This window comes from Ambystoma mexicanum, chromosome 5q (assembly GCF_040938575.1).
Source record: "Ambystoma mexicanum isolate Mex_15411 chromosome 5q, UKY_AmexF1_1, whole genome shotgun sequence".
NCBI classification, from domain to species: Eukaryota; Metazoa; Chordata; class Amphibia; order Caudata; family Ambystomatidae; genus Ambystoma; species Ambystoma mexicanum.
The window spans coordinates 876,809,681-876,835,940 of record NC_090933.1 but is presented as its reverse complement, the minus strand read 5'-3'; the positions used below and the strand labels follow the sequence as shown (position 1 = coordinate 876,835,940).

The 26,260-nt window shown below is 46.3% G+C and overlaps 1 protein-coding gene across 3 annotated transcripts in view; it reads left to right on the top strand.

Moving 5' to 3' along the window:
- The window catches only part of RAD54B (RAD54 homolog B), a 1,336,679-nt gene that overhangs the window by 185,154 nt on the left and 1,125,265 nt on the right, over nt 1-26,260 (top strand). Inside the window, exon 3 of one of the 3 annotated variants that reach the window (XM_069621365.1) lies at nt 14,848-14,920. The exons of the other annotated variants lie outside the window; for them this stretch is intronic. Within the exon in view, the coding sequence (XP_069477466.1) occupies nt 14,848-14,920 (73 nt within the window). The remainder of the gene's footprint in view (nt 1-14,847; nt 14,921-26,260) is intronic. 3 annotated transcript variants of the gene reach the window in all.

Here is a 26,260-nt window from a genome sequence, read left to right as displayed (position 1 = left end):
CTTAGGTAGCGGATCACAGGTAGATAAAGAACATTTGTGTTCTTGTAGATCCAAATATAAAATATTGATCAAGGCTAATAAAGATGGGTTTTCAAATACGGAATGGCAGCGTCTACCAAAGGCTTGTGAACAGGAAGGCACCAATACCTTCTTGAAATTCATAACGGGATTTGACAAAAACGGTGCCCCTGATCTAGGAAGTGGTATTACACCTGATGAATGGTGTGACAATTTCTCAAGTCTTTACACCAGGGAAGAGCCTTTGGGCACTTTGGCATTAACACCAACAGAGTTTATTCAGGGCATGCCCTTGGGGAGGATGCCCTTCATCTATCATTAGATGAAATTGTCTCTTCTATTAGGGCTGACAAATGGGGAGGGAAGCAGCAGGGCCTGGCTAGCCCTGGTGACATCTTTAGGGATGAGACTCTGATTTGGTCCCCCATCCTGTGGATTCTATTTACTGTATGTATATTGTTCCTGTTTGTTGGCAACATGCCGTAATAATTCCAATATATAAAAAGGGCGAGAGAGAACACCCTGACAACTATCAACCATTATCTCTGCTGGATATTGCTGGTAAAACTTTTACCACAATAATTTTACAACATTTTCAGTCTTGGATCGAGGACCATGGTATAATCCATCCAAATCGGGCAGGATTCCAGAAGGATAAAGGGACTGTTGAACAGAGTTTCCGACTGTTTGGATTGGTGCAAAAGTATACTGTTTTGAGGAAGATTAATTTATATACTATTTATGTCGACTTCAAAACAGTCTTTGATGGTACCGCACTTACCCTGGCAGATGCTATATAGCAGGAATATGCCGGCCAAGCTGCTGCTAATTGCGTAATGCTTACATCAACATCACAATTTTAAATGACTAGGGGAGCTAGGCAGGGGTGCATTCTTGCCCCCTCCTGTTTAGTGCGTTTATTGACGTATTGGTCGGGATACTTCTTGAATGTCTAGATCCCTCGCAAACTGGGCAAAGAAAAACCTTCTTGTTATCCACCTTGCCACCGGGCATTAATGCGACTTTGGCACCTTTCATGAAAAAGTGCGGTGACCCTAAACTTGCCCTCAACATAGGGAAAACTTAAGCCCCGGTATTTAGACCTAAATTTACCAAACAACAACAGGTGATTGTTAGAGCTGAGGGTAGTGAAGTGTAGTTTTTTTTTTCTTTTTTTTTCTTTAAAATGTTTTGGTTTATATTTTAAACCTTTCATTTTTGTTTCTACACAATTTCATATCCAAACACTGAAAACAGTTGATTATACTTAAGTAGTCTCTTTCTTATTGACTTTTGTCTTCTAGAATTGTTTTTAAGAACTATACAATTGTGAAAATCTTTTTTTGTCTCGCCCTGAAGACATTTTTCCCATCTATCTTCAGGTTTCAATTGAATTGTTGCAGATAGATACATGTCTCTGATATGCATTTTGGTGTCAGTCAGGGCTGAGCAAGAAATGATGATGTGTTTCAAAGTTTCGATTTCATTTTCTTTTTTGAAGAATCTGCAGAAGGTCATGTTTTTGGTAAAAGATTCCTCGATGCAGTGATTCCCTTGTTGGTAAGAGGGTTAGCCGAAAACGTAAGAAAAGGTCTCTAACTTGAGTATATGGAAATTGTTGGAGATAGGCCGGAAAACAGTTAACTGGGTGTCTGTCGGATTTGCAGTCTTGGTTAAGTTGTATTTTTCTTTAGCCTCCATAGTCGCTATCCAATCGTTCTGGGTGATTTCTTTTTTTTGCTTTTTCCGGACGTAGTGTTAGTAGTTCAGTTGAGATATTTGCCATAATTCTTAGGTCTTCCATGTGTTTTATCCAAGACCGCAGAGTAGTTGCTTGTGTTGCCTTTTCTTTTCTTTGGAATATTTCTAGCGCCGGAATATGGAGATTGGTCAAGAGCTTCCTATATAGATCTAATTTTCTCCATGTATAAAGTGATGTTGACGATTGGAGTGCCAGTTCATATCTAATTTGGACCGTTGGAAATGATTGGGGTAATGATAATACTTTCCTCCAAAACAGGCCTTCTAGACGTGACCATATTGTTCCGTCTAGGTTGATCAGAGAGTCACTGCCATACGGGAGAGTAGCCACAACCTTTTGTCTGTAGAATGTGATGATTGGTTGTAATGAACATTTCCTGTATTTGCGGTGGAGAAGGCGACCTTCACGGGCTAGGGACAAAGTTCTGGTTTTAAGAAAGTTGGCCCAGTTGGTTTCTGTTGCTGATTGGTTCACCCATATCCCCAAATATTTTACTGTTGTTACTTGAGCGAAGGTTTGTTGGTTTAAGAAGATTGTTTTCATTTTCTGGTTCGTCTTACTGGTCGGTGCTAGAAGCATGACTTTCGATTTTTGTGTGTTTATTTCAAGATGATTTGCTTTCATGTAGGCCTCTAATTTGAACAGGGTTATTTGGAGCCCCCTTGGTGTTTGAGAGCATATGACCATATCATCTGCGTACATTATACATGGGATAGATATAGCATTTAGCTTTAGGGGGTTAGCCATCTCGGTGTTTGTCTCAGATTCATAATCAGCCGTAAATAAGTTGAATAGTGTCGCTGATAATGGACAACCTTGTTTGAGGCCATTGAAGGTTTGGATGTCGTCTGAGACTGTGCCGTCCTTTGATAGTATGACTCTGATTGAAGTATTTTCATATAATAGTCTCAAAGGTTCCAGTATGTTATCTGGGCATCCCCATTGATGTAGTTTGGACCATAGTTGTGTTCTGTTCACTAGGTCGAAGGCCAGTTTGAGGTCAATAAATGCTGCATATATTTGTCTTTGGTATAAATTGCCTCTTGTTTTAGCAAATTTAAGAGAAGTAGATTGTTTTTTTAAAGCATGTTGGGACAAATATTAGTTTGTCTTTTGGCAAATATTTGATTTGCTTTGGCCCTGGTGTTTAGTTGCTCTAGAAGTATGTTGGCAAAAATGTTTCCCAATGGGTCTAAAAAGGCGATGGTTCTGTAGTTGCCAGGATCTTTTGAGTCGCCTTTTTTTATAGATTAGTAGCAATACCACTTTTTGTCAAGATGGGGGGATGGATTTGTTTTATCAATTGCTGTGAAAATGAGGGAGCAAATGTGTGTCCAAGTAGTTTTATTGGCTTTGATAATTTCATTAGAGAGACTGTCAGGACTGGGGATCCGTGACAGTTTTAGTTTGGAAATCGCTCTCTTGATATCTTCAATCTCCCAAGTGAAAGTCCAAGTGTCTTTTTGTTGGTAATTGGTTTGCTTTTCTTCATTCGTGTTGTTCTTATAGAGGTTCAAAGTGCAATTTCCAGCTCTGTTTTGAATTTGCTGATGCCGTTTGTGGGTTCAGTAGTCTCCATAGGTCCATAGTATTGCGCTTTTTTAATGCGGTCAGCATTGTTTTGGCATCATTTTGGTTTTGCAAACTCGATTGCTCTTTGTCCAATTTTTATATTGTTGTTTTAATAGTCCTATTTCTCTGGGATTTATTTGTGGAAGCTGTTGTATAATTTGTGTGGAGCTTGGTCGGTTGCTTTAATGTTGTTTGAAGTTGCTCAGTTATTCAGAAGTTGAGGGTAGTTCAACCGTTGAGCGTGAAACAGTAGGTTACTGTTTAGTTGGTCAGTAAGTTTTCCCAAATTGGTGTTTGTGATTTTTAGTCAAGTTAGACTCAGGTTTATAGTCAGTTCTGGAAGTTTCCGTTTTTCTTTGGGTGGATTATACATCTGCCACGTGATTGTCATGAGTGAGTGATCGCTATTGTTAGATTTCACAATTCCCGCTTGGGTTAGTTTGGAGTGGATCTGTTCAGGTAAAAATATATAGTCAATAATGGCACCGGAGGAACCTCGGGACCATGTGTGCAGCGGTTTGGATGTGATTTGGTCCAGAAATAATACTCTGGAGAGACCTCTGGTTGACATTTCTTTTAGCCATTGTTGGGCACGTGGAGCAATGTTGTTCGGTTTTAATGGTATGCCCACCTGGTCGTACAAGTGCAGGTTCAGGTGCCCACATAGTATTCTATTGATCTTTGGAAATCTTAGGGTAATGTTGTCTATACCGGAGATTACTTTGTCAATGAATTTTTCGTTGGCAATAGCCACTGGATTCCGGTAATTGTTAACTATGCCGAATATGTCAGGTTTATGCATTGGATCCGTCTGGATTACTCTTAATACAGTTATTTTTTATCCATTCATTGATACTGGTTAATTCAACGATTTGAAAGTTGCTGCCCATTTTGATAAGGGTCAGCAGTCCGGCAGACGGCCTCCCTTTTTTGTTGTTTATGGCCGGCGTCATCAGCACGGTGTAGCTGTCGCAGATCGGTTGGATTGTGATCCATGATTCTTGGATACATATGATGTCGTACGTTGTCAGATCGTGGCCCTGTTCTCTAAATAGGTGGCTGTTTCCGTTTGTATTCCATGAGCATAAAGAGACTTTGGACTGGGATTGTTGTAATAATGGTTAATGGGTGGTATCACTTTGCTCCGAATATGTTGTTTGGGACCAATCCATTACTCTCCTTATGTGATGGTCATTATGATCAATATACTTTTGGTGGGACTTATGTGACTCATGATACTTGTTTACCTTAGTCCAGATGTTTCTTTCAATGTTTTCAATTCTCATCGATCTTTGTTGGTTGTTGAAGTAGTTTGATTGAATGAATGGGGAACTCTTTCTTTTTTGTAGAGATTTTTTTTTCCATTTCCACTTCATCTTGTGACTGAGCGTTATCCACTTCAAAACCAAGTGAGGATAATGTGTTCTTGTGAATTCTGCCCAGGTGTCTCTCATCCATGAAATTTACTGTCAAAATGTCATGTAATGTGATATTTTTTAAGTCCGGAATTGCTTTGAATAACCGCAAGATGTTTGCTCGATTAAGAATCAATTCATCGAGGACTGCGCATGCGCGAGCCGCGCATGAAGAACTAATCGCGTCGGCTCCCGGTGGCCGCGATTAAATATCCTTCATTTATTCCGCTCCGGGAATTCGCCCGACCTCCTGAAGCAGCACAACACTGGCGGACCCATCCAGGCACTGCCTGCTACAACCCCGAGCAGAATCGGACCGGGGGGCGTGAGAAACGTCCCTGAGTCCGCCGACGCGAGACTCGCCGCCATTGCTGGGCGGTTAACTGCGGCTCCTTCGCCCCTCCCCCCATGAGCTGCGGCGGCCACTGAGGCCCTCGGGGAGCGGACGAGCCGGGGGGGTGCCGAGGACGCCGGCCCGAGGCATCGCTCCGGTTCCTCCTGACTGCCGCCCGGGGCTCCTCCACCCTGCTGAGCCCCCTGCTTGAGACGGCCGTCCGAGTGCCCGAACCGCAGGCACGGCCGACGCTCGGCGCTGAAGCCGCGACGATCCTGGACACCAGCACTGCACGGACAGCAAGGGATCTCTACGCTGTGCTACCAGACCCGGCGGCGTAAACAGAGGCGAGCAGAACGCCTTTCTGCCCCCACCCGCCTCTCCCTCAATTTGCGGGACTGTCACGCCTGGGGTTGAGCCGCGACACGGGAACCGGTAACGCGGTGTTGCGCTCCCCCATCAGCATTAGCGAGGTAAGGGCAACCGGCGGGATACCGACCCGCATTAAGGAGACGCCTCACCCCCCACCCAAAAGTGAATTCGGAGGTCCACCTGTGGGGGGCACGGAGCTGAGGGGACTGGGGACGCTCTCCTCCCCCATCACCATTAGCACCCAGAACTGGTGACAACGTCCGCAGCACCCTCCACAAACGATCGTGGGTCCAGGGAACTGGCAATAAGTTAACAACTGTGGGCAGTGACCCGGGGAGGGATGGAGGCCTCCCGTTGTAAAGGCCACGACTTCACAAGCACAAGGAGAGGGGCAGATACCCCACTGGGGCAGCCCGGTGTGAGACCGCGCATTGGGGCAAACCCCCGAAATTCACCGGACCAACCCCGACCAGGGACCCTTGGAACCGCCAACGAACCGCCAACGACAAAGGGATCTGCCCCTCAATCGACACAATTAACGGCCTCCAGGGGCAGCACAAAGTGGCGCGCACAGCGGAGAGCCGCGGCTATCGCCTTCCACACGTCACTCATGAACTGAACATAATACGGGCTCCGGGGGGGCGTATATGCGGATGCCATCTCTGTGGGCCCGCGACCCTCCAATAGACACAACGGACCAACCATAGCAGGGGTCTGCTTCCAGCGGCCAAGCAATCCCGCCGGCACACCTGAACAGGGACACAATAGGGAAGGATCGTCGCCCGACAAACCCACCCCAACTCAGACTTTACAACGACCCCCGGGGGGGCACCAATACGTCCCATCCGGACTTGCCGCCTCACACGAATACCCGACTCCGCCATGGGCAAAGATAAGGCTAGGAGGCAGACCCTACAAAGCAAAATGGACCTCTATACCGTGGAAGCCCCCCCCCGCCTGGAAATGCAATCCCCAGCGGAAGCGGATGGTGGGGAAGCAGCTCAGGACCCCCAACTCTCCCTGAGAGACTTAATGAAGGCAATTGGGGACTCGAGAACATCGCTGGAACTCAAAATTGGCGGAGTCTGCACGGAAGTATCTCTCCTACGTCAGGATCTGCGCAATTTATCGTCCAGAGTAGGAGAAGCGGAGCAAAGAGTGTCGGACACAGAAGATAATGTCCGCCAGTTGGAACAACAACTCGCCATAATTGCCCAGAAGGTTAACCAACTAGAATACCGAGCTGAAGACAGTGAGGGCAGGGCACGGCGCAATAACCTCAGGATTCTTGGGATCCCGGAGAAAGAGGAGGGCCCCAGTGTCGAACTTTTCCTAGAAGACTGGCTGACCCCACTGTCGAAATTCTTTTCTATCGAAAGAGCACATAGGGTACCCACTGGGCGACCTACCCCAGGAGCCCCCCCCCGAACTATAATTGCACGCCTCCTGAACTACCGAGACGCCATCCTCCAGATGGCACGGGCCTCCGGCCCAATCACATACAACGGCTATAAAGTAGGGTTCTACCCGGACTACACTAAGGAGGTTCAGCAGGCCCGCCAGTCGTTTGACTCGGTTAAGAAAAAGCTTCACTCTCTATCCATCAAGTTCGCCCTCTTCTTCCCAGCGTTGCTCAAGGTCCACCACGAGGGAACGACACACCTATTCCACAGCCCCAAAGAAGCATGGGACTGGCTCGAAACACAGATCCTTAATGGGCCGACGACTCGGCGCTCGCCCTCTGGGCCGCCCGCTCGCAAACCCGGGCCCGGGCAGGACTCGCCGCCTCCTACTCCGATGGGCCCCGAAACACCAAGACCCCCCCTCAGGAATACCACTGAGAACGGATGAGGCCTGGGCATCACAGTACTGAGGTCACCAAGGGACACCATGGAAATTACACCACCGCGGCCACCACCACCTTGACACCGCAGTTCCAAACACAGTCAGGGCGTCTCCACTGGAGCCACCACCCTAAGTCGGGTCATTCCGACGAAGTTTACGTTCAACAAGTTATAAGTTCGATGTTAGGGCGACAGGTGCTCCCAGTTGGAAGGGAAGTGCAGGGTGGGGGGAGTTTTGGGGATTTGAAGAAGCAAATTCACGGGAAAAGAAAGCTGGAAAACGATGAAAGCAGGCAAGTCAGACAAACACTACAGTGGGCCAGGTTCAGAGACGCAGGCACCTGCCAGTCTTCAGACACTCCGATGCGAGGCGGCCGCTGGGGGTCCCCCCCACCCCGAGAAGGAAACAACTTATGCCCCCGGGGGGAAAATGCAACGGCCACTAATCCTCTCAGACACCCCAACAAATAGTCTCACGCTGACAGGATGAACTCCAACAAAGTGAAGATACTGTCCTGGAACGTCAATGGCCTCGGCTCCAGCATAAAGCGAAGACTGGTACTCCAGTACCTAAACCGACACTCGCCAGACATTGCCCTCTTAAATGAAACACATCTGACAGGCACCAACACCATCTTTTTCAAAAGATCCAACTACTCGAAGGTCTACCATGCCGGATTCACGAAAGGGGCGAGGGGCACAATGATACTCGTCCACAAGAGAGTTCCTCTCCATGTTAGGAAGATCAGGACGGACCCCCGGGGCCGCTATGTGCTGTTGCTGGCGGACATCTGGGGTGAGAGATGGGGCCTGGCAGCGCTCTATGCCCCCCCCACACTGACGAAGGAACTGCTCGCTGAATTACAGAACTTACTCCTGGAGGAGGAGGCGGATGTGTGGGTGCTCGGAGGGGACTTTAACGAGGTAATGGACATCACAATCGACAGAACCTATAGGAGAGCTGGAACACGTCCCACCTCTACGCCACTCACCACGTTTGCAGAAACCTCAGGAATGGTGGACACCTGGCGCACACTCCATGGCGACGAGGCAGGGTTCTCCTTCTATTCTGGGGTCCACAAATCATTCTCCAGGATCGACTACGCCTTCATCCCTCGCAATATAACCCACAGGCTCCTCGATGCTGTATACCTCGCAAGAGGGATCTCGGACCACTCCCCGCTTCTCTTGACCCTCAAGAACTCTTCCTGCCGCTCAGACCGTAACTGGCGCCTAAATACGTACCATCTCCGTCTTCCCGAGATTGCAGAAGAGCTAGAGAAGACGACAGCGGAATATTTCGAACACAATGTGGGCTCGGTGGACTGCCCGATCACGATCTGGGAGGCATACAAAACTGTCCTACGAGGGGAGGCTATATCCAAGGTCTCCGCCTACCAACAACGCCAAGTCCAGAAGGTCAGGGATGCAGAGACACGCGTCCTGGAGTGTGAGCGACAAACCCTCATACAGAACACCCAAGAAGCAAAGGAGGCGATGCTCACGGCGCAGGCCGCCCTCAGTAACCTGTCCCTAGACAATGCACGAAATGCTCACCAGTTAGTCCGAAGCCAAATATATGAAAGGGGCGACAAAGCTAACAAGACACTGGCCTGGTTGGAGAGACGCGTGCAGAGCAGGGGACACGTTAGGGCAATCAGATCTCCGGATGGGACACTACTGACGGAAGATTCAGATATCGTCGAGGCATTCGCCACCTACTACAAAAATCTTTACACCCCGCCCACGGGGAACCCATCAGTCGAACCCTCCCGATACCTCGACCACATCGAAATCCCGACACTCCTGCAGCACCAATCAGACCTCCTGAATGCGGATATTACTGACACTGAGGTGCAGGAGGCACTGGCACAACTCCATCCCGGGAAAACTCCGGGCCCCAATGGGTTCCCAACAGAAACGTGGAAGTGCCTTGGTAGCATGCTTCCCACCCACATGCACCGCATGTTTCTACGCAGCAGGGAACTAGGAGCACTCCCCCCACACCTCAGGAAGGCATGCATAGTGGTCATGCACAAGCCGGGGAAACCCCCGGAGGAATGTGCCTCCTATCGCCCGATATCCCTGATTAATGGCGAAGCGAAGGTCCTCGCCAAAACACTCGCCAACAGACTACTGCAAGTGATTGAGACCCTAATCCACCCGGACCAATGCGGTTTTATGCCCAATAAGTCGACTCGAATGAACTTGCGCAGGGTCCAATTGGCGCTATCCAGGGCAAAGGAGATACCAGCTCCACTCGCCCTCCTGGCGGTGGACTTCGAAAAGGCGTTTGACTCAGTGGGGTGGGATGCCTTGTGGGAGATCATGGCCAGGATGAACTTGGGGCAGACGTTTATATCGTGGGTAAAACTGTTATATGCATCCCCGGAGGCCACGGTGAGGGTGAACGGCATGTCCTCCAAACCTTTCCCCCTGGGTCGAGGCACGAGGCAGGGGTGCCCGCTGTCTCCACTCCTCTTCCTCCTGGCCATCGAGCCACTAGCGATTGAGCTTAGAGCTAACACCAACTGGAATGGTTTCGTCTGGCCGGGAGGGGGGGAAGACCGCCTTTCGCTCTATGCGGACGACCTGCTCATATACCTTAGTAACCCAGGTGTCTCGTGCCCGGTGGTCTCCCGCATACTCGGGGAATATCAGTCCTTTGCAGGCCTAAAGGTTAATGAGGCCAAAACCATCTTCTTCCCGATTCAGGGGGGTGAGCCTGCGATCCCGGAGACCTGCCCATATCGCGTCTCTATCAGGGAATTCAAATACCTGGGTATACGGCTTGACCCGACGCTCGATGGGTTCCCCCGACTTAATATACAACCAGTAATAGAGCGGTTCATCAGAGACATCCCCCACTGGCAATCTCTCCCCCTGTCCCTAATGGGCCGGGCCGCACTATTCAAAATGATGACCCTTCCCAGACTGTTGTATGTCCTCCAGAACGCCCCGTTCCCCATCCCCCGGGAAACCTTCGCACTCATCGACAAGAATCTGCGCACATTGCTTTGGGGAGGGAAACAATCCAGGATTGCCCTTGACACGCTCCAAAGATCGGTGTGGGAGGGAGGCATCGGGTTACCTTGCATACGCACCTATTACTTGGCCACACAAATAGGAGTAGTGAATGACTGGATACATGCAGACCCCACACAGCCACACAACCGTATAGAGCTGGAGACCATGTCCCCACTAACACCGCTCCAAATCCTCTACGCCACCCGCGACCAACTCCCGGCGCTGCCCAAAATGTCCCATCATATCCGGAGGGCTTGGCGGGCCGCTCACAAGCTAATTGGCTGGGAAGGCCAGCCAACACTGTCGCAACCCATATGGCACAACGCGCTCCTCCCAGAACTGGTAAAAATGGGCCCCTTCGGTCACTGGCTGACCAAAGGAATACACACATTAGCACAAATTATACAAGAGGGCCGCCTCTTGAGCTTTGAGACCATGCGCGAACGATTCAACCTGGCTCCCATGGATCGGTTTCGGCATGCGCAATTGTCCCATGCAATCCGCGCACAATTCCCCGACACGACGGTCCTACCCCCTTGCTCCCCCATCGAGACCAATATTCTCCCGCAGTACATCTCTTCTAGGGTCACTTCCAGCCTCTATCAGGCCCTTAGCTCATTCGGGACTCCACGACTCGACGGACTAAAGGCAAAGTGGGAAAGGGACCTGGGCCCCCTGGAACCTGAAGACTGGGTAGAAGCATTAATGTCCCCCAGAGAAATTGGGATAGAATCCAAGCTTAGGCTCATACAGTTGAGGATCCTACATCGATCATATCACTCGCGCACTGCAATGGCCAGATGGGGTGGAATAGAAGACGAGACATGTGTCCGATGCAAAACTGAACCCGCCACCTTCTACCATATGATATGGGACTGTCAGGTGATACAGGCCTTCTGGGTGGAATGCGTTAATACAATCTCAGCCGCTCTGGGGACACCAATTCCCAGGGACCCCAAGATGGTACTATTGGGCATTGGAGGGGAAGTAGACCTGTCCAAACATGAAAAAATGTTCTTGGCAACGGCGCTGGGGGCGAGCAAAAGGCTTATAGCGGCCAATTGGGGGTCGGACGAACCATTGAGCCTGAATCGATGGAGTAACGAGCTGGACCGAGGTGCTACCTTAGAGCGCCGAATTTATAATGCAAGGGGCTGCCCCCGTAAATTCGAGAAAATATGGGGCAAATGGCTAGATGCTCAATAAGCTCTGTGGGTGGGGGTGCACCGGTAGTGATGCTTGCCTTGTTTGCCTCCCTGGTCCTATTGTTGTCTTGTTGTCTTCTGGTCCTCGGCCCTACGGGCCCCGTTGATATGGACGGCTGCCTTCAACTTGTATACTGCTGAGATTGCCTTCCACATGTATACTGCTGATTCATGTCTTATTCTTATATGTCTCTTATGTTTTGTTGTTTAAATTCAATAAACAGAGTTATTAAAAAAAAAAGAATCAATTCATCTGTTTTATTTTTGAGTTCTTTTTCGATAAATTGCACGTGATTTGACGTTTTTTCGTTGGTTGACAAATATTGGTTGCAATATTCCGGACTTTGATGTTGGATTTGAGCCTAGTGATGAATAGATATGTGAGACATCGATTCTAGTTTGATTTGAGTGTGTTCCATCTGAGTCAAGTGTGGAGTTAGATATGTCTTCACACAATAATGTCAATTGTGATTTCTGTGGTGAGCATGTTTTCTCATATTCGTCTACAATCACAAGAGAGGAATCACTTGGTTGAATCTGAGCTTCTTCTGAGATGTATGGTTCTTCATCAAGATGCTGCGACAAGTCAAGCAGCATACCTAATTGTGCTTCCTCGGATAGCTCTTCGATTTGACCATTTTCTCAAGACGTCGAGGAGCCATTTCCTATCACACTTGGTAATTGCATTGAAGGAGCACTTAAACCTTGCACCGCTGTCGTTGCAGAAATTTGAGGTATTTGATTAGGCACAGTGATATTTCTAAGAAAGGCTCTAGAGCCAACTTGTCTTTTTTTGGTCTTGATTTCTTTTGTATCTTTGCATTTAGAGCCATAGGACTAAAGATGGCATAATTGCTTGCTAGTGGATTGGAGTTGTTTACTTTGTTTTTGTTTAACGAATTTGGGTCCGTTATGTAAGTACTTGGGTCAAGGTCCTGATTCGGTTGAGTAATATTGTTGGAGTTATCCAAAGTTGGCATCATTGAAACGGATAAGCTGTTTGTTGGGCTTTTGTTTTGTGTGCAGGTTTTGGTTTGACTGTGGCAGGGCTGTGGCTCAATTGGTTGAGAAACGGTTGGTTGCCAGAGGTCATCGTGGTTATTAGAGCTAATGTTACCTGGAGTTGTCTGCTCTATCATTTCTCGCAATGTCTGAGAGGCGTGATTGCCACATCTTACTTGTTTCGGCCTCATAGTGTAGGCGATCTTTGATTTCGTGGACAAAAGATTCAATAAAGATCAGTTTTGCGTGGATGAGGGCCAGTAGTATGGATTGGTTTTTGCTCGCCTGTACAGATGTTTCTTGCTTTTTTTAAAAAAGCTATCATTGTTTGTGATGTAACTGCGATCAGCATATTCTGGAGGTCCTGCATAGTGGTTGGTATTGATGGAAACTGTTCTGGGTTAGATGTTGTATTCACACGCCCATACTTGAATGTGTTCGAATCGTGTGTATCATTTAAAGAAGTCCTTTTGGTATGGGGTGTTATTTGTGTTGGGTGTTTCAGTTTTGTACCATCTGCTTTTGGGTCAACGTATCTGAGGCGGTCATCTAACAAGATTGGCTGTGGCGTGGACATAGACATGTCGTGGTATGAGTGTCCGAAAACTTCTTTTCGTTTTTCTTGGTTTGCAAGAAGTGTTTCGATCTCAATCACATCCAGAGATAATCGTGCTATTTTTGGGTTTCGTTGAACTGACAGTGAGTTTGCTATATCCTGTGAAAGGCACTTGCTTTCGTAGATCGATTGCGATCGTCTCTTAGCTAACGCTGCCTTGTCTCTTTGTGGGATCATTGGTGTGCAATGTGCCCCTGATGCAAAGTCCCCAGAGGAGGGTGCATTGGGGTTAGTTGTTGATGGAGAATCAACAAAGTCTATTACGCCATGGTGCGAAAAGGGTTCTTGCAAGTGTCTTTCATGTTGCTGTGTTTTGATCGTCTTGTTGAGCTGATCTTCGATGTCATTGCATTGTTTTCCTTGACTTACTGGGTCGTCATTGGAGGAGTCTTCTTTATGTATAGAGGTAGACCTCTTCTTTTGGCTTCTTCTGTCTTGCTGGTGAGGGGTAGATGAAGTTTGAGTAGTGTCTATAGGCATCAGCCTATTCCTTTCTTAGAGTGCGGCAAAATCTGTAGCTGCACCATTTCTTTTGGGAGCGGTGGGAATATTCTTTTCCATCTGGTTTAGTTTCTCTCTTATCGGGGCTTGAATGTTTTCGGAATTGACAAAATGACAACATCTAAAAGTGTTAGGTCATGAACTTTGGGGGTATTAGGAGGGGGAGTTAAATGTGTTTGTTTCCGAAAATGGCTCTGTATCTCCTTTTTGGTGAAATTCAGAATTTTTGTTCTTGGTTTTGTTTGCGAATTAGATGTAGATATCGTTTTTGAGCGTTGTCTTGTATGAGGTCTGCTTTGAGGATCATTTAGTGGGTCTAGCATAGCATCTTCTGCCATCGTGTGTGCTATTCGGGTTGAGAGCTTTGTAATTTAAAGTTGAAAGCTGTCAACGATGGAGTGGCTCTGTCAAAAATTGTCTGCAGTGGGCAATGTTTTTGTGTGAAATCGCTGTTTCCTACTTACGGTGGTAATTTACTAAAGGGTAGCAGATGGCTTAGCTCCCCCTACAAAGTCTCTAGTGCTCCTGAGTCGAAGGCTCGTGGCCCGCAGTCCTCGGGGCTGGATTTTATTTTCCTACTTAGAAAAACAGTTTGACTCGAGGGAAATCCTCTCATGTCCAGAAATGTGACAAATTGCTGCTTTATTAATGCAAGCAGGGATACACACAGATTCTACAGCACTCACAGCTCATTACAAGCAGGCAGTGATTTTTTAGACTGCTGTGTCCTTACAACTAAAATATACATTCCTAGCTCTTCGACGAAATGGCATTGGGTGAACAATATAGGCATAATTTCTGTCTATAGGGGACATATAATTTGATTGGTCTGGCTAGATCAGGTAGCTCCGCCTGGCACCACACCCATAAGTCAGTGCAAGCATTGTCAGTTTTAGAAAGTTTACCAGCATGTGAGCAAAAATGATGGGTGGGGAAGGTGAGCTCAGAGCACCGCCCGTTTCTCACTATTGTTTCACTCCTCTGACTTCCCAGGCCTTCAACAAGGACACTCCATTCTCCATTTACATTTTTTCATCTTCTGTCTTCAATTTGATGGGAACACCCTTATGTGCCTAAATGGGCCTGGTTCCCCAGCCTCCAAGTCACTTGTTCAGGGACCGTAAAAGGGATTTTCTCCGCTGGCATTGATGAGGGATTTCGGCCTTTTTGTCCTTGCAGGTGCTGTATCTTTTTTCAGCTGACTCAAGCTCGCTTCCCCCAGTGTCCTTCGCGGGGCTGGACATGCTGCCAGGTTTGTTTTACGTCTCTCAGAAAAGTCAGTGCATCAGGCCTCAGCCCTGTGTTTTGAGCTTTCCCAATTCTTTTCAATGCTGCTGTGGTTTCCATTTTGCTTTCATGGCTGTTCATGTTAATTGCTTAAGGTGTCGCCTTTTCATGATTTCTTTGGTGATGTCTTCCGCGTATGGTCTGTGGGGCTGCTTCAGTGGGTGGCATCCGTCCTCTTGGGGCTACGCTGGGGGCATGGGGTGTTTGAGACCTCCTCAACAGTAGTACTCTTGAGAAGTTAAAATTGTGTGTCTTTCTATGAGAATGGGTTCTGGACCTCCCAAATTGACAAGTCTTGCACCATTTTTGTTTAAGTGTTGCGGCAGGGTACTGAGTGTTAGGCAGAAACCTGTGCAGTTCCTTCTGGGACCACTGCAAAATATTTAAGACTACAGGTGTTTGGCAGTAAACCCACTTGGTAGCAGTCTGTACCACACAGATTCACTTGGTAGCTGTGGCTGAGCAGTCAGACTTCCCTCAAGAAGAGTTAGGCAGTATACAGAGTATTCACAATAGGTCAAGAGCACACAATAGAACAAGTAAATACTGACCAGGGCTTGGTGAAAAAGAGATATAATTATTTATTTAAAAACACATCTAGAAAAACACACAGGCAATAATAGTAAGCAATTCATAAACACTGTCACTAAAAGATATACACTACCTTAAAAGAATATTAGACAAGTCTTAAGTAAAGCACCCACTTATTTTCAGACAGCGGTGAGCGCTGAACGTAGATGGCACTCTAATAGTTCGTTTTAAAAAGGGAGAGAAAAGCAGAGAACAAATTGAAACAGATCCCAACACTTTTTCAAGAACACAACAAGGGAGGAAGGCAAAGTAAAACCGTGAAGTTAGAGTTCAAGAGGCCAGATCCACTTTCAGAGGATCCAAACGAAATGTGTCCAAGGTCACACGGTTGCAGTGCACAAATGTCTTGTAAAGGTTCAAAAAGGAGTTGGACCACAGAAAGGGGCCAGTTAGAGGGTCAAGGCGGCCAGCCCAGTCCGGAAGGTTAAGGAGTTATTATTACCTTGTAGCAATCTTTAGAAAGGGAGGCCTGGCGGACACGGTTCCTTAAAGTGGTGAGAACGCTCCAGCGGGGGCAGTTGTTTGTGGCAGCGGGTGCAAGTCAGTGCTTCGTCCGGGGGAAGAGAGGATCTTGTCGTGGAGGAAGACAGGAGTCCATTGCACTGCCAGGGAAGAAACCAGCCGTGGAGTTTCTCAGGTACAAGGAGCGGTCCAGTGATTCGCGGTTCAGTGGTGAGTGGCTATCCGGCTGCCGGGGTGCTTGGCACGGGCAGTTCGACCACAAACCGGGCTGGGGTGCGAAGAAAGAAAGGAAAACTGGTTGTGCCCACCAGTCGGGGGAAGAAACCTCTCCAGCCGGGAGATCTTCTCTGTCGTCGGGAAGTGGTGAGTCGGTTCTGCAGGGCTCCACCGGTGGTGTCGTCGTGGTAGGTCGGCTCAGCTTCTCCCTCGTCGGATTCTCAGGTCCTGTGGCGACTTCTGAAGTTCCAGTCCCCAAAGCCCTGCTTTTATGCAGAAAACCCCCATTCACTCAGCCTAGCTGTCACTCAAACATGCTAAGTGGTGAGCCGGCCGGCTCACCACTTGGACCAATCACACAAGAGTGCGACCGGAGTTACCAAGGTAACTCGGTCCAGGGTGCCTAAACCCCCTCCCACACCCCCTGTGGTACCCAGACAGAGTGGCACCACTTTTGGAGGCTTCTGTGGAGAAGCCCGCCAAAAAAGTGGAACAAAGGGCTCGACTTGGGTTGGAGTCACAGAAGAGAACACAAACGCCATTTTAGAATCGAGTCTTGGCAAAAAATACCAACCGGAGAATTAATATTAATTAAATAAACCATCGGTATGTTCGAGGCTATGAGAATTAAATAATTAAAGTTGGTAGCCTCGAACAATGGGAAAATCCCATAGGAAAATATTTGCGGTCGAATATAAAAAGTAGTTTCCACTGCCACCAGCCAAAACTCGATCAGGGGGGACGGAGACGTGCCCCCTCGACTAACAGACCCCGGGGCAATCGAATTGCCCCGACCAGTACGTCCACATTATGATGGTTTGTACTGGTTTCTGTTAATAATTTGGGACTAGTAAAGCCAATGGTGACTTTACATGCCCTGGGAGACAGTAGTCAGTCCCAGAGTATGGAGTCTATGGTGGGGTGTCACTATGACACCCCTGTGTTACTGCACGGAGGGTGCTGTGTAACACACATAGGAAAAACACATGAGACCCTATGGAGTAAAGGACCCCATAGCCCATAAAACACATTACCAGTCAAAGGAATACCATCAATCATGTCCAAGAGTGGGAAGAAAAGAGTCTCGCTCTTGGCAGGAGGAAAAAACCAAACTCCAGAAATCCAGCAAAGCTGCTGGGGAACTCACTAGGTTAGGAAATTCAGCCTAAAGAGAGAATTCTCCCTAACACTGAATTTTTATTATCACCATGGCAGGAGAACTGCTTCACCAGCACGCACACGCACGCACGCACACACACGGACACACACACGGGCGCACACGCACGCACGCACACACACGGACACACACACGGACACACACACGGGCACACACGGGCACACACACACACACATACATACACATCACACACATACACACACATACACACACATACACACACACACATACACACACACGCATATACACACATACGCATATACACACATACACACGCATATACACACACACATGCACACACACACATACGCACTCTTCCTTCTCTCTTCCTTCTCTCTTCCTTTTCTCTCTCTCATCCTTCTCTAACCTTCTCTTCCTTTTCTCTCTTCTGTTTCTCTCTTCCGTTTCTCTCTTCCGTTTCTCTCTCTCTCTCTTTCTCTCTCTTTCTCTCTCTTTCTCTCTCTTTCTCTCTCTTTCTCTCTCTCTCTCTCTCACTTCTGCACCCGCCCCTCCCCCCTTAGGGTTTGGTTTCAGCTCATGTTGCACGTACATGGGGCAATAGGCAGGCCTCAAACACACAATTTGTTTACATGAAGATAAACTGTAATGCTATTAACATTTTCTGATGCTGTTTTGTTTTCTTCCTTACTTTAGTTTCCCTCTATGTGCCTCTGATTTGCATGCATTGTGGGTCTTCATATGGATTGTTTGAATTAGAACAAGTGTGTAGTAAGTTTTGCATTGTTAACTTGTTATTATATGTTTAACATTACACAATCACCCCTGACATCTTGTTACCAACATTATAAACATAACCTCTTGTAGGGACTTCATCAACATTAATTTCACATTTGATGTCATCTTTGTCCTGGGTGTTAGTCTTAGCAGTGCACATAGTGGCGCGAGTTATGGTTGCTTAGCTTACCATAACTGGCAAATTTCTGGGGGTTTCACTTGCAACCATAATGTCCCTTTAACAAAGTTTTTCACTGAATTACATAGGTTTTTACCAGTGAACCCTAATTTAATGCATCTTCCTAATATAATACTCACCCCGATATAGCAGCATTTTTGGCCAATCTAGGAAGTTTCAAGTAAAAACTGTGTCATTCCCCAACTCCTCGTAACATTCTCAACACTTTCCACAACTTTGTACACCATTTTTGATCAGTGACGTTCACAAACGTCTGATATCACAGACTTCCTGAACAGCATCATGTGACCGCGCAGCGTAATAACGTGTTCGTGAACGGGTCTGTGCTTTGCAAACTTCTCTGAACTGCATTTTCACTCGATTAGGAAGTTTCAAGCGGAAAGTTTACCCTTCAGCAGCTCTCAGGCCCATTCTTACACATTTTCCATCTGCAATCCAGGCGAGAGCACCTGCTTGGAAGACTATTAGAACAACTGATATTTAAATTCAAAAATGACATCCAACATGGCCATCCCTCCTCCCCAGGAGCCACCACCACCACCAGCTGGAGAGACAGAAGAAGGGAAAAGGCTCAATGATCCACACGAGGATCAACAGGACCAGGAAGATGAGATGGAGGAAATGCCTACCTGCAGCACCCAGAGAGAGTCCTGGGTGTGGCCGTTCTTTAAGACCATACGATGGGTACCAAAGCTGCCGCTACTCATGTTGAATGTGGAATCGTACTTGGCTGCAAACAGTGCAGGCAGTACTCTTTTGCTACCACATCCATGCACCACCACACCCATTCATACCATCCATGTGCTCTAAGGCTGTTACTTCTCAGGAAATAGTAGGCGGTCTTCCTCTACCTCATCTTCCTCAATTGCTACTGCCATCACACAGGCTACTCCTGTGGGGCAGAAGATCCCCCAGCTACCTTGCAAGCCATTAAAAAGAGGCTGTTGAGCCATATCTTTACAAGACAACAGTACTCTGTACTGTAACACCACTCTGCTGGGGGGAGCACTTTCAAAGTGCTTTCGAGGCTGTAAGCAAAGAGCATGAGAAAAACTTCCCCCTACCTTAGATTTGAAGCATGCCAAACATATTGCCCTGTCCACCTACCCCTCTGTTTCTGTGGTTGGTGCCTGTTCCCTCATTTCCCTCCCCACCTTACTTCCTGGCCTTTCCTGCAAAAAACAAAAAGAAATACAAAATCAATAAACAATAAAAAATGGTTCCTTTTTTGGAGCCACCTTTCACAGTTAAAAAATAGAACTAAAACAATGAATATTATAGATTCCACCTGCTTCACATTTTTCAATAAAAGTAGTTAGACTCAATAAGATTCCCCAACATTTCCATTAGCATTTTGAACTATGTATACTAGAGAAAAAGGAAAAAGGAAAAAGGACAAACAATTGCCTGTCACCAATACTTTTCTCAAGCATACAGTAAGAACCATAATCCATTGACCTTGATAACTATCCGCTGTCTCCACAGTCCCCTTTCCAAGCTAGGCATCATTAAAAGACCCGGATGGCATGTGTCCCCCATCACAGCCCTTTTACCCTTTTTACCTTTGTTTGTAACACTCCCTCATTGCCTTCTTTCAAACAGTCACACATCCATCCACCAATCACTTCCAAGAACTCTACATGTAACCCTATCAACATAGAAAAGATTTCTAGAACATTGGTAAGTGGCATTTGGTGTGTGGAAATTTTATATCTGTATTTCCCCTACTTATACAAAAGAAGTATACACAGTGCTCCTATAAATCCATATATGCATTGTGCAGTAACAGAAGTGCATGAATGTAAGGAGGAGTAGGGATAGGCAAGTGCTGATGGGAGGCTGGGAGCGAAGTGCCAAGTAATGCAAAAGTGTCATGCCACTGGCTAAGCCCTGGGGCGGACGACTCCCAAGGGTGGCATGTACTGCAGCCAAACGGTAAGCCTGCAAGGGCAGTGCTGAAGGGAGGGGTACTGGTGTGGACTAGTTATACAGCTTGGAAATTGTGAATTTCATAAGAGACCAAGCTACCAGTCTAAGTGGTATAAATTAGCAGGGAAGAGACAGAGGGAAAGAGGAAAACAGAGTTTTAAGAGATTTCTGGAACTTAACCAAGTCTAGCTGAAGTCTGAGAGGTGCAGGGAGGCTGTTCCAAAGAAAGGCACCAGCCGAAGAAAGACCTGCCCCCAGTGTGTTTGGAGAAACCTTTCACAAGCAGAGAATCTGAGTTAGAGGAGCAGAGAGCTTTAGGAGGGGAGTGTTTTGGGAGCGAAAGTTGAAGATGGCATAATCCCAGACCCCAAAAACCTTGTCGATATACAAAGGGTCTTCACTTTCATCCTTGCAGCTACCAGGAGCCAGTGTAGAGATTTTAAGGCTCCACAGATCCTGGGTTGGGGCCAAAAAAAATCTTGCACCCCTATTCTGGATTAGCTAAAGGGAACGTAGGAAACAAAGGGGGAGGTTGGTAAAGAGACCGTTGCAGAAGTCCAGCCTAGACCAGGCCATGGCTCTACAGACGTTGAGCTTCTGATGGAAGACGAGGAAAGGTAAAATGCCTGTAAGAAGGTGAAGCTAAAATGTGCCTTCTTGATAAGGTCCAAGATGTAAGGAGTGAAAGAAAAAGAACAGTCAAAGATAACCCCAGGGGTTTTAGCCTCACAGAATGGTGAGGGTAGAGGGCTCAAGGAGGGCGTCCAGAGCGTAGGAGGTAAATGGGGCACAGGTGTCCCAATAAGAATCTCCATCTTACTAGCATTGAGACACAGATGTATATCTACACACAATCCCTGGATGGTGGTCAGACAATCTGTGATAAAACGCAGGAACACAAAGTAATACTGGGAAGTTTCAAGGAAAGCTGTGTGTCATCAGCAGAACACTGGAAATGAGAAGAGAAATAGATCAAATGAGCCAGAGGGATGAGATATACATTGAAGAGCCACAGCAATGGAATAGTGAACGCTACAGGTGGAGAGTGCGGTGGTGGAGAAGAAATGGGCCAGTTCCAGCAGGAAAGGGTGGTTAGTGAGGAAACAGGTCAGCCAGTCCAGTGCCCGGTCCGTAATGCCGAAGGTATCATGTAGCCGTTTGATAAGAATAGAGTAGTTAACCAAGTCCCCCCCCCCTCCTGCCCCTCATCCAGCAGCCATAGAGAGTCATGGGTGTGGCGGTTCTTTAAGACCATTACGGGTGTACCAAAAGCTCTGGCTGCCAAGGGTGAATGCATTTAGTGCAAGGTCATACTCATTTGTGGACAACCTAGGCAGTACTCTCTTGTGACCACCTCCATGCAACACCACAGGTGCTCTAAGGACGGCTATTCCTTTCGCAGGTAGATTATCTACCCCATTTTCCTCAACCGCTCCTGCCTCCACACAGTCAGTCTACTGCTGTGGGGCAGAGGATCCCACCAGCTACCTCGAATGCCATACATAACGCTGTTGACCCTTACCTTCCGAAAGTCACAATATTCTGTTTGCACGCACACCACTCAGCAGGGGGAAGCAGTTTGAGTGCTTTCGAGGCCACGGTCAAGAAGCACGAGAATCACTGCCCAACTACCTAAGATTTAAGGCACGCCCAACATCTTTCCCTGTCCACCTACTCCTCCATATCTGTGGTTGGTGCCCCTTCCCTTCCTTCCCTCCCCGCCTTGCCCCTCCTACAAAAAAACAAAATCCATAAAAATATAAAAGCCAGAAAGACAAAAAAAGATCCCTTAGGACCGACCTTTCACAGTTATAAAATGGAACTAAAAATACAAATCAGACCTTTTGCAGTCTGCATAGTCTGTGGACAGTACAAATGTCTGTGGACATCTGTAAAATTCCATGGAACTAAAAATACAAATCAGACCTTTTTCAGTCTGCATAGTCTGTGGACAGTACAAACGTCTGTGGACATCTGTAAAATTCCAGGCGTGGGGTGGGAGAATTAAAATAAATTGCCTTCTTTTCATTCCAAAATGGTGGCTCTTACAAGAAACTTTTTTCTGGGGTGAGGGGGGCTTTTATATAGTGCACAAACAAATGTTCTACTTAACTTAATTATTTTTGCTAACTTTTCACAAAAAGTACTTCTAAGTTTTTTGTTTGTAATTTACTACAAATACTAAAATAAACTTCAAAATATATTTTACGAGTTCACAAAAAGAATGTCAGTGCATTGTGGATATATTTCCGACATCAGTCAAATGCATTGCATCTGTGTTTGTGTTGTCAAAAGATGCCATTCCTAAACCAAACAAGCACATACACCTTTATTGACATGCTGTCTTGCTTCTTCATTTTCGGAGCAAGACAAGTTTGGACGTCTCCATATTTGACTTTCATGGATTTCAGAAAAAATAATCTCTGTAGCTGGAAACAGTTCCATTAGGCTTTTCAACATGTCCTTCACTGCAAACTGCAACGATCCTGCAGTCACATAGCCCAAACTGCTGTCTCCACAATGCACAATAATATCTGGACATTTAAAGTGAGCCATACTCTCCCAGAATGGTAATAAAGTTGCTTGCTTTAATCCACAATCTGCATACCACGAAACGTCCACTTCTTCCAATCTAATAGTAGTAGAGATGGCACAAGATTCTGTATAAACCTTCAATGATTGGATCCAAGAATCTCCCACCATCCACACACTGCTTCTTCAAAGCCATAGCCACAGCCATCTTCACTACACACAACAAAGAAAAGACTTGCTATCCTGTACTCCTGTACAATTCAACTCCTCCACAACGAAAAACCTGATTGTCTGGTCCCCACCAATGTCCTCTTTCCATGCCAGGCATCCTTAAAACACCTGGATGCACCTGCGGGACCGTGGACTACCGCGGTGTCCGCTTACTCGGCAGCACCTGCACACTGTTTTTTCACCTACAAAAACGGCTCCATATCAACTTTATTCCACTCCCCCACACTTTCCAGGCCCTCCTTTGGCCACAATATAACCCCAAATGTGTTTTCTACACTTCTTCCTCACAGCGCTATCTGCGGACACCAGCGTCTGTCCGCAGATCCAACATGGGGACCGTTCCCAAAAATATGACGCAGCTCACATTTTTGTACATCCAATCCGTGTGCCGTGTCCGCAGATGTCATGCAGCCCCCCGATTGGTCCACAGCTAATGAGCCCTCAGACCGGACCCAGATATCACAATTATTTTTTTAACCTACTTTTTGCCCATTTAAAAAGAACTCCTGGACAAATTTATACCAAAACGTACAAAAGCATGCTTTTGGGACCATAGTTCAAATTTTGCGAAAATCCATCCAGCGGTTTGAGCTGTAGGCGCAAGCAATATTTATTTTCCATTGCGTCTGAGGATTTCCACAATTTATGGGACCCCTCCTATGACTTTGCCCCCTTTGGACAAAACCAAACTTCCCAAAATCATTCTGAGAGGGCCATATGCTTATTTTTGTAAAGTTTGATGAGGAATCGTACAGTGGGGACGAAGTTATAAGCCACCCAAAAAGTGCTCTTTCTATGACTTGAGCAACTTAACCATAACTGCAGGGCTTCTACCGTAGGCCCTGTGAGAGAGATTTGTGTCTGTTCAAAATGTTCAGCATACTTCCCAACATGCTTAAAACCTGAAGATTGTCATGTTGGGTAGGTTCCTTGGTGTAGACAATGTAAAAGGTATAAAATATACATTTTTCTATTTTTTTAAAAATTGTTTTAAGCAGTCTGCAATGCTTCTTACCCCTGCAATATTGCACTTTGCGCCTGGTTCTGCAGTAGGTGTACGTATACTTCAGCAGTTCATTGTTCCTAAACTTTCCACACTATCGGCATTCTAGCTGACATTAGTGGCACTCGCTTATGAATGTATGCAGGTGACACAAAACGGTGCTTTTGTAGTAATGCGGGTGACAGGAAACTGTGCATGTCTCCAATAGTGTCCGCAATGACGTTGTTCATCACATCGTGGCAAATCTCTCATAATTACCGGAACTACATTTACCATGGGAGTGATGAATGTATGCTATCTCAATACGAAGCTTACAAGCTTCAGCCCATCACGTACGGCACTTATGTTGGGGTTGCTGCTGCCTCGGCTGTAGATGGGAACACCAATAATGTTGCTGCGCAAACTCAACGCTCCAACTCAAAATAGCTGGTATAGTTTGCATTGTTATTCAGGTAACGCAAATGACCATGCATCATTATCTATATTTGTTCATTGAATGAACTTCAAAGTAGGACTAAAGTGGGAATTATCGTGCACAGCACGGTATCTGATAGTTGAGTTATATAGGAAACTGGCCCTTATGTCTGCCTCCCATGGGGCCGAAATTTGGGGCTATGCAAGCACCCCTGATTTGACTAATGCAGAGAATTTATTTTTGAACAACTTATACCCGTTATCTTGTGGGACACCAAATTCTCTTATACTTAAGGAGGTTGATTTAGCTCAGATTGCTAGCGAGTTAATGGTGAAACTGGCTGTGTTTTGGTTAAGACTGTGGTGTAATCCAGGGTTGGAGTTGTACCAAGATGCTATTAAGCACCTGCTCAGTTTGACTGATGGGGTACCCATGTGCGGAAAAACGCTGACCATCTTGAATGAACAAGATCTCTAGTGGCATCCAGAGTCCATTAATAAAGCAGCCTTAAGTAGGGTCAAGAAAGCTTTAACTTCCCATAAAAGACTGACTATGGTTACTGATTGCCAAAATCGAAGTTGGCAGAGATATACCTTGGAAGGAAGACTGAATTTGTCTTCGAACCATACTTAGATTACATAGAACTCTTATATGCACGGGCCTTATATTTTGATTTTCGCTTGGGCACATTAAAGCTGGCCACGTACACAAAGTCTTGGAGCAGTGGTGATACAGACATATGCCCATTGTGTAGTCTGGACATAGAAACTGTTCATCATTTTCTGTTCTTTAGCAGAAGTCTGAAATTGAGGTCCCCTCACCTGATGCCCATTTTATATACATATATACAGTGCTATTGATATGAAATTTGTTTTTAACGTGTACTTTATGCTATTACTATGAACTGTTAGTTAATCATTGTCATGTATATGTATTTATGATGATCTTTTATGGCTTTACGCTGATTAAAGAATATCTAAACATTTCTCTGATCTCTCGTACACATCCTACTGCCGCTCCCTCAGATCCGTTATGCACTGCTTTAATTAAATCGGTTTCTCCTTCACTAGCTCCTATTTTAATTACTATCATTAATCTTTCTTTACCCTCTGGGGTCTTTCCTTCTATGTTTAAAGTCGCAACCATCATCCCTTTGCTTAAGAAATCTACTCCTGATCCTTCTTACACAGTAAACTTTCATCCTATTTTTCTTCTTCCCGATTTGTCTAAGCTTCTAGAGAGGCTTATCTACTCTGAACTTCTACTGTATGTTGATACTCCTTCCTTCTTAACAATATGGTTTTTGTTTGGGTATTTCGGTGTAAACTGCTCTTACTTGTTTCTAATTCTATATTTCACGCCTGTCATCTTAAGCTATCTTCTTTTCTGATTTTATGAGATTTGAGCGCAGCCTTCAGCACAGCCGGCCAACCCACTTTGATCTCTACTCTTTCTTCCTTGGGTGTTTCTGGTTTATTTCTTAGTTGGTTTAACTCTTACTTTTCCATTTGCTCCTTCACCATTTTTTGGAAAGGTGGTTCTTCTTTTACTTTCCACATATCTTCTTTAGCCTCCTTAATTTCTGGCTTGGGTTTCAAGTTAATCTATACCTAGCCGACAATCCGATCCTTGCAGCATGTCCATCTTTTAATGATTCCATGCATCAACATTTGTCAGCTTGTTGTGGCAAACCAGAAGGATGAGTCAGACGCGAGGACAACACTTCAAAGCTGTTTAACATAAAAGAAAAATCAGTCCCTATTGCTAAGAGGGATTTCCCTTCCTAGCAACTAAACTGTAGGTGCTTGTCAGTGG